This window comes from Temnothorax nylanderi, unplaced genomic scaffold (genome assembly GCF_030848795.1).
Source record: "Temnothorax nylanderi isolate EJ_2023f unplaced genomic scaffold, tnyl_v1.0 TNYL_tig0626_pilon, whole genome shotgun sequence".
Taxonomy (NCBI): domain Eukaryota; kingdom Metazoa; phylum Arthropoda; class Insecta; order Hymenoptera; family Formicidae; genus Temnothorax; species Temnothorax nylanderi.
This window is the reverse complement of record NW_027249688.1, coordinates 16370-33013: the sequence shown is the minus strand read 5'-3', so window position 1 is coordinate 33013 and position 16644 is coordinate 16370. Positions and strand designations below refer to the sequence as shown.

The 16644-nt window shown below is 34.4% G+C and overlaps 1 protein-coding gene across 10 annotated transcripts; it reads right to left on the bottom strand.

The window, feature by feature from the left end:
- Positions 1-5391: 5391 nt before the first annotated feature.
- Positions 5392-15499, bottom strand: LOC139784430 (probable ATP-dependent RNA helicase DDX47). Of its 10 annotated transcripts, none has more exons than XM_071723621.1 (14): positions 14785-15497; positions 14535-14646; positions 14308-14436; positions 13702-13798; positions 13193-13623; positions 12735-12848; positions 12422-12658; positions 10262-11972; positions 9768-10133; positions 9286-9500; positions 8990-9193; positions 8707-8864; positions 6404-8616; positions 5392-5668 (listed from the first exon to the last, which is right to left on the bottom strand). In XM_071723621.1, the coding sequence occupies exons 5-8, from the start codon at positions 13295-13297 to the stop codon at positions 11961-11963; spliced, it is 468 nt and encodes a 155-aa protein (XP_071579722.1). In that variant the 5' UTR covers positions 13298-13623; positions 13702-13798; positions 14308-14436; positions 14535-14646; positions 14785-15497; the 3' UTR covers positions 5392-5668; positions 6404-8616; positions 8707-8864; positions 8990-9193; positions 9286-9500; positions 9768-10133; positions 10262-11960. The 10 variants fall into 10 exon arrangements, 6 of the variants coding, with proteins under 6 accessions (XP_071579722.1, XP_071579720.1, XP_071579717.1 ...); XM_071723619.1 differs by having other exon boundaries at positions 5392-8616; positions 9768-9890; positions 9995-10133; XM_071723616.1 differs by having other exon boundaries at positions 5392-8616; positions 13193-13350; positions 13475-13623.
- Positions 15500-16644: the final 1145 nt, after the last annotated feature.

The window sequence follows — 16644 nt, the reverse complement described above, 5'->3', positions numbered from 1 at the left end:
GTATGTATCTTTGTATTCCTGAGGATCTTTCTATCAACCCAAGTGGTAGTAGTTTTAATTCTCCTTGATAAAATTATAATATTACAAAGAATCATTTAATCATTTTAATCACAAAGAATTAAAGAGGTAACATTATAAAATAAAAATATTTAATTAAAATAAAATAAATAAATTTTTCTTGTAAAAAACTTGGCGCTGCTTTTTAAAGTCTATCCAGACAAATTTGCATCGCGCATAAACATAAGCGTAAGAAATTGATTGGTTCATATATATGTGCAAAAGGAAATAGACCAATCCATCTCTTTATGCATATGCTTATGCACCTATGCAAGTTTGTCTAGATTAATCTTAAAAAAGCAGCGCCAAGTTTTTTACAAGAAAAATTTATTTATTTTATTTTAATTAAATATTTTTATTTTATAATGTTACCTCTTTAATTCTTTGTGATTAAAATGATTAAATGATTCTTTGTAATATTATAATTTTATCAAGGAGAATTAAAACTACTACCACTTGGGTTGATAGAAAGATCCTCAGGAATACAAAGATACATACCACTTGGGTTGAGTTAGGTAACACAATTTTGTTTTATTTTTTAAGAGTAGTTGCACTACAATTATTTTTCAAAGCAATATATATATTCTCTTTGTAGTTGGCGTAATTTAAAGATTTCATATATTTTTTTGAAATAACATATCACTTAGGTTGAGTTAGGTAAAACAATTTTGTGATATAATTTTGTTAAGGTATATATCACTTGGATTGAGTTTGGTAACGCAATTTCGTGATATAAAAATAATTTTGTTAAGGTATATATATATTCTCTCTTTGTAATTGGCGCAGTATTAAATAATTTCACGTATTTTTTTTTAAATAGATACCACTTGTTATTTAGGTTTTTTCGAGGTAGATATCACTTGGATTGAATAAAATAACAATTTTGTAATTTAATAATTTTGTGAGACAATTTTTGTGAGACAATTTTGTGAGACAATTTTTGTGAGACAATTTTGTGAGATAATTTTTCGATTGAATTTACAAAATACATTGCGTGTACTTGGCACTTTTTTTTACCTTTTTTGAAAAAGGTAATTTTGTACTGATATATATCACTTGGATTGAGTTTGGTAACGCAATTTCGTGATATAATAATAATTTTGTTAAGGTATATATATATATATATATTCTCTCTTTGTAATTGGCGCAGTATTAAAAGATTTCACATATTTTTTTTTTTAAATAGATACCACTTGTTATTTAGGTTTTTTCGAGGTAGATATCACTTGGATTAAATAAAGTAACAATTTTGTAATTTAATAATTTTGTGAGACAATTTTTGTGAGACAATTTTGTGAGACAATTTTTGTCAGACAATTTTGTGAGATAATTTTTCGAAACGTTGTGAGTTTAAATATATATTAATTATTAGGCCAGTTGGGTCGAACAAAAACGACTTCTGTTTTTAATAATTTTGTTAAGAAAAATTAAAGCTACTATCACCTAGGTTAGAATAGATTTTATTTATTTTTGCATTTAAAATTAATGATACTACCACTTGGTTTTTTTCCGAGGTAACAACCACGCGTGTACTTGGCGCCTTTTTTTTACCTTTTTTGAAAAAGGTAAATTTGTACTGATATCATGCATTTTGTAGTGTTACGCATCCTCTTCTAAAAAGGGCATGTCATCCATACTCGAATCTATCGAAATATTATTGTCGCTTTTCCGCAATGCGGATAGGTTCTCTTGTGATTACTTCATGACCGGCTGTCATGGCATATTTTGACAGTTGTGTGGTTAATAGTGTAATAGTAACAGTGAAATATTAAAGTTAAATAGCGCGCGCGTCTATATAATCAACGGATATCATGTATTTATGTCATCATCAGGTGCGTTCAGCAGAAAACAATGTCAAGTTAAAATATTTATAGCACTGACAAAATAATCGATCAACGCTCCCTTGTGCTGCATAGTTTACTATTTCTTATTTCGGTGTATAACGCCTACCATAATCGACACAATTATACTATTACTTTTGATTCTACAAATACCAAGGATAACCAATTATTGCATTAATCTCAACATTAATGCAGCGTACCTTCGATAATATACAATAAATAGTTTTAATACATTCGATACAATAAATAATTTCTTTCTGTTGAAAAGATATAGAAAAGATAGAGATATCAATAAAATTCTCTTGTACCCTACTCCTTCATTAAATTTTTTTACATTATCTCGCGTGTTATCACACATCTTTCCTTAAGAGGAAAATTGTACAATTTCCTACTGTACGTTTTCTTCCCATCGCATACCTACAGCAAATGATTATTGTATATTATACGCATGAAACCATTTATGTGAAATAAATTATAAGGACGAGGATCTCGACGTAATGAAGGAAATAAAGTATGTACGAAGATTATAACACATTCTATGACCTGTTCGCTGTTTTATTATTACGCCCGCGACATCATTGTAATAAATATCAGTACAAAATTACCTTTTTCAAAAAAGGTAAAAAAAGGGCGCCAAGTACACGCGTGGTTGTTACCTCGGAAAAAAACCAAGTGGTAGTATCATTAATTTTATCTCACAAAATTGTCTCACAAAAATTGTCTCACAAAATTGTCTGACAAAAATTGTCTCACAAAATTATTAAATTACAAAATTGTTACTTTATTCAATCCAAGTGATATCTATCTTAACAAAATTATTAAAAACAGAAGTCGTTTTTGTTCGACCCAACTGGCCTAATAATTATTGTAATATATTTAAACTCACAACGTTTCGAAAAATTATCTCACAAAATTGTCTCACAAAAATTGTCTCACAAAATTATTAAATTACAAAATTGTTACTTTATTCAATCCAAGTGATATCTATCTCGAAAAAACCTAAATAACAAGTAGTATCTATTTAAAAAAAAATATGTGAAATCTTTTAATACTGCGCCAATTACAAAGAGAGAATATATATATATATATATATATATATATACCTTATGACAAAATTATTATTATATCACGAAATTGCGTTACCAAACTCAATCCAAGTGATATATATATTTCAAAAAAATATATAAAATCTTTAAATTACGCCAACTACAAAGAGAATGTATATATTGCTTTGAAAAATAATTGTAGTGCAACTACTCTTAAAAATAAAACAAAATTGTGTTACCTAACTCAACCCAAGTGGTATGTATCTTTGTATTCCTGAGGATCTTTCTATCAACCCAAGTGGTAGTAGTTTTAATTCTCCTTGATAAAATTATAATATTACAAAGAATCATTTAATCATTTTAATCACAAAGAATTAAAGAGGTAACATTATAAAATAAAAATATTTAATTAAAATAAAATAAAAAAATTTTTCTTGTAAAAAACTTGGCGCTGCTTTTTTAAGGTTAAACCAGACAAACTTGCATAGGTGCATAAGCATATGCATAAAGAGATAGATTGGTCTATTTCCTTTTGCACATATATCTGAACCAATCAATTTCTTACGCTTATGTTTATGCGCGATGCAAATTTGTCTGGATAGACTTTAAAAAAGCAGCGCCAAGTTTTTTACAAGAAAAATTTTTTTATTTTATTTTAATTAAATATTTTTATTTTATAATGTTACCTCTTTAATTCTTTGTGATTAAAATGATTAAATGATTCTTTGTAATATTATAATTTTATCAAGGAGAATTAAAACTACTACCACTTGGGTTGATAGAAAGATCCTCAGGAATACAAAGATACATACCACTTGGGTTGAGTTAGGTAACACAATTTTGTTTTATTTTTTAAGAGTAGTTGCACTACAATTATTTTTCAAAGCAATATATACATTCTCTTTGTAGTTGGCGTAATTTAAAGATTTTATATATTTTTTTGAAATATATATATCACTTGGATTGAGTTTGGTAACGCAATTTCGTGATATAATAATAATTTTGTCATAAGGTATATATATATATATATATATATATATATATTATTCTCTCTTTGTAATTGGCGCAGTATTAAAAGATTTCACATATTTTTTTTAAATAGATACTACTTGTTATTTAGGTTTTTTCGAGATAGATATCACTTGGATTGAATAAAGTAACAATTTTGTAATTTAATAATTTTGTGAGACAATTTTTGTGAGACAATTTTGTGAGATAATTTTTCGAAACGTTGTGAGTTTAAATATATTACAATAATTATTAGGCCAGTTGGGTCGAACAAAAACGACTTCTGTTTTTAATAATTTTGTTAAGATAGATATCACTTGGATTGAATAAAGTAACAATTTTGTAATTTAATAATTTTGTGAGACAATTTTGTCAGACAATTTTGTGAGACAATTTTTGTGAGACAATTTTGTGAGATAAAATTAATGATACTACCACTTGGTTTTTTTCCGAGGTAACAACCACGCGTGTACTTGGCGCCCTTTTTTTACCTTTTTTGAAAAAGGTAATTTTGTACTGATATCATGCATTTTGTAGTGTTACGCATCCTCTTCTAACTAGTCTTATAAAGAATATATCTTACAAACAGTATGTACAGATTGTAAAGCTAAAGGTGTTACAGACTATTATTTCTAAGAAAATAGATTTTTTTAAATAACATATGTAGACATGATACAAATAAAACAAATTTATTCTTTATGTTTTTTTGTACTTTTAAGTACTCTGCATTTAAAAATAATTTACATTATTTTCATCCATTTGTATCATGTCTATTTGTTATTTTAAAAAATTTGGCAATTATACCGTTCAATAAAGCAAAGTTTCAGCTTTAAGAATCTGTTTTTTGAATTGCAATACGATGATTTTTAAGGAAGTTATGAGCAATCAAAGTCAAAATGCTCATTTCTTATTCAATCCACGATAAAAACTTTCAAAAGTAGAGATTTCAAGCTTTAAAATCCTTTTTTTAAATTTAAATTTTATTCGTTTTTAACAAAGTTACAGCTGCTTGAATTTTGCCTATTTTTAAAGATAAATTTAGTGTTCTTTTAAAATACCTGACACATTGAAGATAATGAAAGTGCTTCTAGCATGCTCGGATTTTAGATTTCGAATATGCAACAAAATCAATATGTAAGTATTTCTTCAGAAAAATGCATCAACATTGGTTAGCGCTTAAACGTTAAATTTTCTTTTCCTGCGTTAAAAACTAAAGCTACGATTTATTTAAACATTATTGGTGCAATAACTAGGTAAAACATCAATTTAAACATACATGTGTAGTTTAGACAGGATATAAATCCAGGTCAGAATTACAAATTTCTTGAATGTACCAGCATTTAATTATACAGTAAATAATAAATTTATTTACAGTTACAATAGATTATACATATTAAATAAAACTTGATTTGGTAAGTATGAAGTAAATAACAATATAATAGTTTTATTAAATGTTTATTTAGCAATTATGTTTTCATGTATGTATAAGAAACGTAGCATATTCACATATTCACTTTGTATGTGTGTGTTCATATGTGTATGGTCAGAGGTACGAATATATAATACTGACGGGTTATATTACTGCTTAAAAATACGGCTTAAAAATAATTATGTTACTGTCTCGGTCTTCTGCCTCGTCTACCCCAATGGTAGTTAGCTGACGACATCTTTCTTCTTGTCGTCGTATCCCCGCGGCTCTGCCTCTTGGTCTTCGAACTGTAAATATGCTCATGTACCATAGCGTTTGGTCCAAAGCGTTTGGTCTGCACTATGCGATCGTGTTCTTCTCTATTATTGACAATGCGATCAAGTGCGATTTTTTGCGCATTTTTATTACAGACGTTCTTCATTACATTAACATAACAAAGTCTATACTTTCAAGGTACATGATGATCGTTTTAAAATGGTGTCTACCTGTGAGATCTTTAAGGATTATGCGCAGTGTTCAAGCTCCCGCACGGAGCACATTAAGCTAAATTAGTCTTCGTTATTTTATTTTTATCTTGCAAATTGTCTTTATTTGTTCTCTCTCTCGCGAGCTTACCGATTATTAATATCGAGTCGCCGCAAGCGCTTGGACACTTCGATAAGATTAAAGCGATCACAGACAGAGGCATTCCGGTAAACGAAACGCCGCGAACACCCCAATAGATACAGAGGCTAATACTTCTTTTCTTTTTTTTTAAGGATTTCTAATGATATCCCCTGGTGGAAATCTTCTCATGGGTAGGCAAAAAAGTCCCAATTCTCCCCATGAGTATCTTCCCTTTTTTGCCTACTTATGAGAAGATTTCCACCAGGGTAATGAAAGATCAATGTGTAATATTGTTTATCGCTGTAGTTTATTTTAATGTGTCTGTTTTGTAATTAATATCTTTATAATGCGTAATTACAAAATAAATTGATAGTGAAGTTACTAATTAAAATATAAAGAATTATAATTTTGCCTACCCTTTTTGCCTACCCATGAGAAGATTTCCACCAGGGTCCGTACCGCACGTAGGGCGTTCCCGTCGTTGCAAAACCGTTTCACGACTCGGAGGCTGCAAATGTAGCGAGTCGAGTTTGTAACGCAAGCTCCGTGTCCCAATTCGTTCTAGATGCGCTCCTCTCTACCTTATGTAATACATTACTCGCGTAAAGTATCGCGCAATTGTAATTGTACGTTATAATATGTAGTACAAATAGAGAATATACCGCGCGCGCGTGATGTAAAATTGTAAGAGTAGACCTAAAAGGTAGTAAAATCGTAAAACGTAAATATCGTAGAAAAGTTTCGCGAAAAAGCAAAGGCTCGTTCCAAAACAATAGCGGAAGGCTTATGAAATAGAATAAGAAAGCATTTATACTTCTAGTAGACCGTCGTGTTATAGTTCTGAAGGCACTGTTCAAAAGTTTATTACATTTCTTGGAATAACGGGTCTTCGCAAAACACCTCTTCGAATGGTGCGACAAGGAGAGTCGTTATAAACATCGACATGACCATTGCACACGCCTCCTTCGGTCTATATCACAAAATTCAAAATAGAGTAGTCTCAACTTGACAGCCTGTGCCACAATGTCAATGCCATATTTGTCGGGTCTGTGATCGCTTAGGAATTATCGTGAGCTAGCAAAAATCGATGGTCAGAATTCAGGCTTATGATACGCAATGGCCGGTGCATTTCCATTAATTATGTCATATCAATATCGTATCATTATATTACACAAACGCTTATTAATTTAGAGGCACATTGCTAAGGGTCTCGGTTTTTTTTCTTTTCAAGTTGCTCCCTACATTAATGAACTTATGACAATTAGCTAATTACGATTATTCAATACGTCAGCGATTTGGCATATATGTATATATATATATATATATATAGAAGAGAGAAGTGTGTGTGACGAACGAACGGTGGATATCTTTCTTGAAAAGAACATTAATGTGTGTCAAGGTAGTTTAAAGACAATATTTGAGCTCGGAATTTCTTAAAATTAAGCGTAAAAAATGCCATGTGCATAAAAATAATAAGACAACTCTCTACAGATGCTATAACGATCCCGCTATCGGATTTCCTTACCTAAGCAGGAAAACTTTGGCTACTGCTACACGCTATTTGTACTTCGGCGAAAAAGAGCCGAATTTACGATTCTTGCTAAGAACACCGATTGCGCATTTAGAAGAAAAAAGAACGGTACGCAGCACACACAGTACCTAAACCAGCAACAGATCATTTATATGTTCAGGAAGACCTTAACAGTACTATATATGCTCACGCTTTAATAAATCTGAATTCTACGCACAACGATTGTAATGTCAGAGAAGCATTTACTGTACTCAGAGAGTGTACTTTTTGCCGGAATGTTTAAACGTGATATTTCTTTTCTTTTCTTTTCTTTTTATATTCACACACAGCACTGGACTATTTGCGTTATTCGCGCTCATAAATTATTTAAAAGCTCTTAGTCTTTTGAACATTAAAGTCCAGAATGCTGCTCTGAGATATGAATGCTCTACAGAATGTACATAGTAGACAGCAAAAGCGTCTATACCACAGGATGTTCACATTTGCTCTGATGCAAAATATCGTTTTCTTTTTTTTTCTCGAGCTACAAAAATCAGGCTGATGCAATGGCAGATACTATGTAGATATATAAAAGTTAGCTTTACAACATGTAATTAACTTTACAACATGTAAAACCTGATAAAGTTCTTAAAAAATCTAAAGAACATTCCCTGAATAAGATCAATCACACGACAATTCAGTCCTCTCTAAGTATCGTACTTTGATCGTAGAACGCATCAAATAATTTCTTTTAAGGGAATCAAAATTTTCTAAAGTAATATGTATATAATCAATGATATATTCTCATGAATGTGTGGGTCCGTCATGGTACCAGCCTGGATCCGGCCAATCAAATCATGTGATTCCGTAGAGTCTAGACACAGACATTTCTCTTCCGCATTCGTACAGATGAGCCACTTAAGATAGATCACAAAAAGTACGGAGTGGGCATTAGAGGTGGGATTACTCTCTCGGAATCAGGCACTGCCTGGAACAGCACTGGTGATCTCTGATCCACTGTCGTGAACTGCATGATACTAGCTATGTTACCACATCAATAACAATAATTTGGGACCGACCACACTGTGACGAGTTTGTCATTAAACATGTACCTATAACCTGCATGATAAAAATATGCGTCATCAATACATACTTCCGAGATATTTAAAAAAATCTGCGACAGAAATATTTGAGCAAAGACATACCTACCTGAACTAATTGGTGCGCCCTACAGATGAGTTTAAGATCATTCACTTCCATGAACATGTAAGTCACTTTGCTGCCAAACAGCCAGCCTGCACCACGCGGACTTACTGTCCATGTTTCTACATCTTCTGGATCGGACCAGACCAAATCACAGAAAGCACCTGTAATATGGCAATTAAGCAACGATATTTTATTATTATTGTACAATAACAGTAAATATCCAGTCATGTAACTTTTAATTATTATGTAACTTTTGCAATGACATATCACTTTATACAATTAATACCTTTGTGTGGAATCTCTTGATTTCTTTCAATCGTTCTAATTTGATCTAGTGTTCTAATAGCTGGAGACAATCCACCGTGTACACAAAGAACCTGTTCATCAATTAACTAAAACAGAATTTTATTCGAGCGTAATCAAAAGTGGAGTTATACCCTACAACAGTACTTCCACGCATTAGCATTGCCGTACTTGTTTTGGCATTCATCTAGAACAGAAAATGAAGAAACCAATGAAATCAAAGCTTTATTATACACAAATAAAAAAAGCCCAGAAAAGAAAGTATCGTTGCGCACTTACCGTAAAATCCAAATAAACGTGCGTGATTTGTCTAGTTTCGTGATTACCGCGTAGTAACGTTATCCTGTCGGATCCTGTCGGACCATTTAGCTTTAAGTGTGAGCAGACGAGTAAACGTTTCTAAGCTAGCCCCGATCGACAAAATCTCCCAGGAATATGTAATTTGTATCTGGCACGGGGCCACCGTTACGAAACAGTTCCTCTAAATCATAGAACTGTAACAGCACAAAAACATGAACAATCTGATGTATATTAATATCACGATTGTGTACAAATAACTATACAGCTACAGAATATTAAAATCGAAAAGTTGTGAGGCAATAGATAATGGAAGACTAATATTGTTCCGACGCTAATTCGGAAGATTAAAATCCGCTAAAACTTTACGTCGATCCCGTAGCGGTGAGCAAGGATGCTCCGACTTTGAGGTTAGTACAACATTCATCGCACGATACTGTTATAATTGCAAATCGGAAACGTACCTCGAGTCCAGCTCTTCTGCGATCAACGAAGTCGGGATCGAACGTGTCAGTCGTCACTTTCTGCCAAGCGTAGAGAACCTTCTTTTCCGGCAGCGGTGGTAACACGATGTAGGGATACGAAATCTCCAGATAAGCACGAAGCAATTCAAATTCAGTATATCGCCGGCACGATTACGGTGTTACTACCGTTTCGCGTACGCGCGTATGCGCGCGTTGTCGCACCTTACCTCGCGACAGCGTGCGGCTCGTGCAAACGTTAACGTGCGGCCGCAATCGCGCCTCGTGTGAACAGGCTCCTTGATCTCAGTATCAGCTCCCTGCTCCCTGCCGTCAACTCCTTGATTGATTGATCTCAGTATCAGTTCCCTGCCGTCAATATATAATAATATAGTATAGGTTAACCTGTATGTAAACACTCGCGTAAACGTAGTAAACAGTAAAATAAGTAACAGTAATATATAGAATAGGAGATAATTACATAATAAAACAATTACCTTGAATTAATCGTCGCGTCGCGTAAAGAGTCACGGTCGGTCTCGCTCCGCGCGTACTACCGTGTCTCTCGACGAGATAGGTTAACTGATGAACTGACTGACAGCGCGCTAAACGCACTGTCTGCACTGTACTGCACTGCGCTGCGATATAATTGATGAACTGACTGACAGCGCGCTAAACGCACTGTCTGCACTGCACTGCACTGCGCTGCGATACTAACGCCGTTAGCCGCCAGTGTCGAAAAAGTGAAAGTGACATTTTTCTGTTATATATATGTTATATTGAGATGAGAGCGGTCGACGTAGAAGAAAGTATCTTAAAATAAAATTTTCAACATTTGGACTTTGCGTCGCAATATCTCCGCTCGTAGGGCACGTAGCGGAATATTATAACAGAAACCCCCCCCTAATTCGACCCCAAGCTATCGATCAAGCCTACTTAGAACTTGATCCGTTTACTCGTTATCGAGATCTCAACATCTCGTATACTCGCAACCCGTCGCGTCGCGTAAAAGAGTCACGGTCGGTCTCGCTCCGCGTATACTTGGCGCGAGACACTGCCGTGTCTCTTGATATACTCCCGAGGAGCAAACTTTTTATTGTATTTACATTTCATGATACGTTCCATGTACGATTTGCCACGGCCACGGAATTAAATCGTACATTTTATATGGATATAACAGTCTCAAGAAATAATTGTTAAAAGTATTTAGTCTCGAAGAAAAGGCACGCCACGCTTACTTATTAAATATCCTCTAACTAATTGGATTATAGGTAGAAATATATATATTATCGCTCTCTTTTTTTTTTAAGAGCCCAGTCTAGTCAAAACAATCGCCTTTGTAAAAAAAAAAAAAAAAAAAACATAGCTAAATAAGGATATGAAAATGGATTTTAACTATTTACGAGATATATCAGGAGATAACTCGATATACGAATGTTTATACTAATCAACGATAGGAATTTGTTAACCGAAGTCTGAAACGATAATTGTCTAGATTGCAGCCTTATTGATAAAAAAAACTAATGTATAGATTAAGCTATAATAAAGCGTTTTTCCATGCTCAATCTCGTCTTTTTATGCCATGTTGTAAAGCGAATAGCGCATAACTTTCAATCATAAATAATCGATTGTTACACATAAAATGCTCGTTTTCCGTAAATTTCGTAAATCGATTAGTGTCGCTTTGAAATCACGAATATTATTATGAACTAACATAATATCGATGCATAAAACATGACAAAATGTACATTATATGCCACACATGGGTGATACATATCCCAACTCTTAATTCGTCACATACGAGAAATATTGTCTTTTATTAACGCGTTTCACTTCAAACATACTTGCTACGTTTATATTTGCGTTTCAATTTGATATTAAATTGCACAATATCTGTTGCAAAACTGGACTGTATCTAGGCAAATATGAACGAAAACACTATTGCTATTTAATCTCACAATCAGCTATAATTTTCGTTCAATCTTGATATAAACACTATCAATTTGATATTACGCACGTTAGCGTAATTCAATCGTAGTCTTGCATCGATTTTAACACTATTATAATGTTTAGTATAACATTATCGCTGCGGCTGTTTTCTCTTCAAGTGCAGGTATTGGTTCCAGACGATCATCCTTTTCTCTGCCTGAGCCCCAGCCGACTAATGCTATACTAATGAGATGTACAACACCGGCGCTAACCACAAGCCTAAATGGAAAAATATTCAGACGATAAGAATAAACTACTTATTCTAAATTTCAGAATATTGAATATAATTCAGTAATTAACTCAAGAATAATACAAATGAGAAACATGCTACGTAAAAGATAAATTTTAATTTTTAAAAGAAATTTCTTTCTAATTGCACAAAAATACAAATATTTGCGACAGTTATAATTAAACATTGATTCAGTTAGCTAATTCAAATAGCACATTTACTTATCTATACAAGTTGTTTTCTTTAATCAACGACTTATAATTACGATACAAAAATAAGAACATCGAAAAGTCTTATGAGTCTCAATAAATGCTTAATTTCAAATGGCAATTTTATCATATAAATATAAAGAGTATATCGTACCAAAATAATAATAAAATAATTGTCATGATTGATATTTCTTTTTGTGACTAACAGTTATATCGTTTATATTTCGTACCTTGAATTTCACTGGAATAAATACGTAATATTGTTGCAGTTTTTCTACAGTCTGATACTTGGTAGACACTTCAACTTTCGCGGGATTGCGTAAGGATGCACGTTGCAACTTCTGCACCTTCTTTGTCATCGTTGCTGAAAATAGTAACGTCCTTCTTTCTCGTGATATTACTCTGAGAATTTTATCAACCTCTACCTCGAAATCCATGTTCAAGATGCGGTCTGGCTCATCCATCACCTTGCGAATAAAACGAGAGAGAGATTAGAATCAATGTAATGATTGTCAAAATAAATCCATATGCTTATATAATTACCAGAAACTTTAACTGTCGTAAATTGAAGCCTTTTGTATTCACCAAGTGGTCGACTAATCTACCAGGTGTAGCGATGATAATATGAGGTTTCTTTTCGAGTAGGGGAGACCGGGGCTAAACAGTCCGTTTTTTTTTGGTGCCGATTTTTAACAACAAAATAAATAATTGTAGTTAAATGTGGTATACCACTGTAAAGAGTGAACTTTTAGCTACAAAATTTATATAGGAAATTTTTGTCTACGTCGCTTTGTTTAACCGGTATAGAGCAAAAACGACAACGGTGGAAAAATTAAAATCTCAAAAATTCCGGGGTATAACAGTCTGCACTGCATTTTCAATACATATACGTACATCTAATTCTAAAAAATAATAGGATACATGCAATAATTGTTTTTTAAGAGAAAAATATAAAAATTTATTTAAAATTTTTATGCGAAACATTATTAAAAAATAGTTACGAGGGTTCCTCTTTCCGCAGAAGTCACTCGCTCGACTTGTTTCACTCCTCGACGTCCGATGACTCTATTCGGTGTCTGAACGGCTGTAATTCCCGTCTCATCCATATTCCATATGCAGTGAGCCCGAAAATGCCTTGGAAATGCACCCGGACTGCTTACTGACCGATTAGCCCCAAACACAAGTTTCAGGTTTGATCGCCCGCGAAATATTAGACATCAACGATAATGAAAAAACTACACTGGATTCGTGTTCAGGATGCATTACTCTTTATAATCACGTACCTCGAGATTTGGAGGGCAAATATTATTGCAGATATTACAAAATTTCCACGTGCAGAAAATGTAACTTTCACCTTTCGAAAACACGTTTGCCCTCGTAAAAATCATAACACGGCAGGTAACCTGCCGAAACTCCGTTGGTCACATGGGTACTATAAGCAGCGTTTACAATGTTAATAGCGAGTTCGCACAATATACAGGTTCCGAGATATTTGATTAGACGTATTTACCCCGTAGACGTTTTAGCCCCGGTCTCCCCTATTATTCCTTATGCATGCATGGCCATCCCACCTACTAGCACTACAGATTTTACACCCATACTGGAACCTAAAATAATTGTAATATGATATTATTATAAAATTTGAAGATTATATTTATCACATGGAATGATACATTGTTCTTTGTAGAAACGATTAACTCGTCTCAAATTTGGTTTCAACATTCATCCCATGTTATAGGTCTGTTTCTTATTGTTTCACTAATATACACTCACATTAAAAATAATATATATTTAAAATTTGGGAAAAGTGAGGAAGAAAGTGTCAGCCCGATAAAAAAAACAGGCCTTATAATTCGGTTTACAAGCTAATTAAAAAGTCAAAATGGTTTTGAGTAAAAGAACATGAGGGTAGGCTTTAGAAGAATATGAGATCGTAACTCGTTTCGGGAACAATAAACATACATATTGTGTAATTTATTTTTATATTACATCAATAATCTTTCACGCAAATTTTTACAGACAGCGTTACTAGCAACGTGCACAACTTCATTTGAGGTTATAATTGGGTACAACATTCATCGCACGATACTTTTATAATTGCAAATCGGAAACGTACCTCGAGTCCTCCTCCAGCTCTTCTGCGATCAACGAAGCCGGGATCGAACGTGTCAGTCGTCACTTTCTGCCAAGCGTAGAGAACCTTCTTTTCCGGCAGCGGTGGTAATACGATGTAGGGATACGAAATCTCCAGATAAGCACGAAACAATTCAATTTTCATGAGTATATCGCCGGCACGATTACGGTGTTACTGCCGTTTCGCGTACGCGCGTTGTCGCACCTTACCTCGCGACAGCGTGCGGCTCGTGCAAACGTTAACGCGCAGCCGCAATCGCGCGGCAGAAACGCCTCGTGTGAACAGGCTCCTTGACTCCTTGATCTCAGTATCAGCTCTCTGCTGTCAATTATAAATTAATATAATAGGTTATTAACCTATGTAAACACTCACGTAAACGTAGTAGTATAAACAGTAAAATAAGTAACAGTAATATATAGAATAAGATAATTATATAGGATAATTACATAAAACAATTACCTTGAATTAATCGTCGCGTCGCGTAAAGAGTCACGGTCGGTCTCGCTCCGCGCGTACTACCGTGTCTTTTTTTTTTTTTTTTGTTTCCCTCGGGTGAGGGAGGATAAGTGCCTTCAGCTCCTCCCTGGAGCTATATAGCACATCGGTACTTGTCCTATGTATTTGTTCTACTTTTCCTTTATTTTGATTATCCTCTTAAACCGGAATGTGTATATGTATGAGTGTAAGTGTAATTGTGAGGTTCTGTCCGCGATGTGGTGAACTCGGGATACCGTAGGTGCGCTAGGCCCAAGGAATTGCGCGGATCACTTCCCCCTGCGGCTGTATGTGTGTGTGTGTGTAAGTATGACTGTGTGTTTATGTCCGCGGTGTTTTGAACTCGGGATGCCGTAGGTACGTTAGGCCCAAGGAACTGCGCGGATCACTTCCCCCTGCGGCCGTACTACCGTGTCTCTCGAGAATAGGTTAACTGATAAACTGACTGATGACAGCGCGCTAAACGCACTGTCTGCACTGCACTGCACTGCGATACTAACGCCGTTAGCCACCAGTGTCGAAAAAGTGAAAGTGACATTTCTCTGTTATATATATGTTATATTGAGATGAGAGCGGTCGACGTAGAAGAAAGTATCTTAAAATAAAATTTTCACATTTGGACTTTGCGTCGCAATATCTCCGCTCGTAGGGCACGTAGCGGAATATTATAACAGAAACCCCCCCCCCCCTAATTCGACCCCAAGCTATCGATCAAGCCTACTTAGAACTTGATCCGTTCACTCGTTATCGAGATCTCAACATCTCGTATACTCGCAACCCGTCGCGTCGCGTAAAAGGGTCACGGTCGGTCTCGCTCCGCGTATACTTGGCGCGAGACACTGCCGTGTCTCTTGATCACGGTCGGTCTCGCTCCGCGTATACTTGGCACGAGACACTGCCGTGTCTCTTGATATTAAAATAATGTCGAATAAATGTTAAATAAATGTTTTGCATCCTCATAGAGGAAGCTTTATTGTGATGGTGAAAAAAATTTTTTTCGTGATTTTGATGGAAATAGGTTTAGAATGTTCCAAAATGTCGAGAAATCATATTAGTAAAAATGTCCGGAAGTATGTATGTATGTGTGTGTGTGTGTGTGTGTGTGCGGATTTTTTGTACACGCATCTACTTCTACAATTTTTTAGATACCGGGTTGAATTTTGGTACACAAATAGAGTATCATAGAAAGTATGTTTTCCTCTAATTTTATTAAAATCTGTCGACCGGTATGGATTTTAAGGAGATTTTTATTTTTTAGAAAAGTGTGTTTTACGTTGTAGCTTTCTCAATATTTGAGATATCGATCTATTTCTAATTCTATTATATTTTTCAGTTTTTTCTACCCCAATTATTTTATATAATTCTTTAAAATTTGGTTAATTAGTTTTTGAGTTATAGAAATTTCAGTAAACTTGACTGTTTTTTTAACAGAAATTTTAAAGAATTATTGATTGATTAACCAAATTTTAAAGAATTATATATGAAATAGGGGTAGAAAAGACTGAAGAATATAATAGAATTAATAAAAATTGTTAATAATAAAGGGGTTACCGATTTCTGTTAAAAAAAACAGTCAAGTTTACTGAAATTTCTATAACTTAGACCGTCGTGAGACAGGTTAGTTTTACCCTACTGATGACCAGTCATTGCGATAGTAATAGTAGGTAAGCTAGGCGGGTTCTAAATGAAATGTGGGCGAGGGGGAGTGAGGGGCGGGGGGTATACCGCGGGGGGGGGGAATACCGCGTTTTCGGGCGCCGCGAGGAGGGGGAGGGGGGGAACCGCGTTGTTTGCCGCGCCGCGGGCGGGGGAGGGGGGAACCGC

Bases quoted from the DNA above. Each gene is read 5' to 3' on its own strand.
- LOC139784430 (XM_071723620.1), bottom strand. From the start codon at position 13,297: ATGGATGAGACGGGAATTACAGCCGTTCAGACACCGAATAGAGTCATC. The intron at 12,849-13,192 runs GTAACTATTTTT...CGGACTGTTTAG, and splicing joins CTGCGGAAAGAGGAACCCTC to CCCCGGTCTCCCCTACTCGA. The intron at 12,659-12,734 runs GTAATTATATAA...TTTATTCGCAAG, and splicing joins TACGACAGTTAAAGTTTCTG to GTGATGGATGAGCCAGACCG.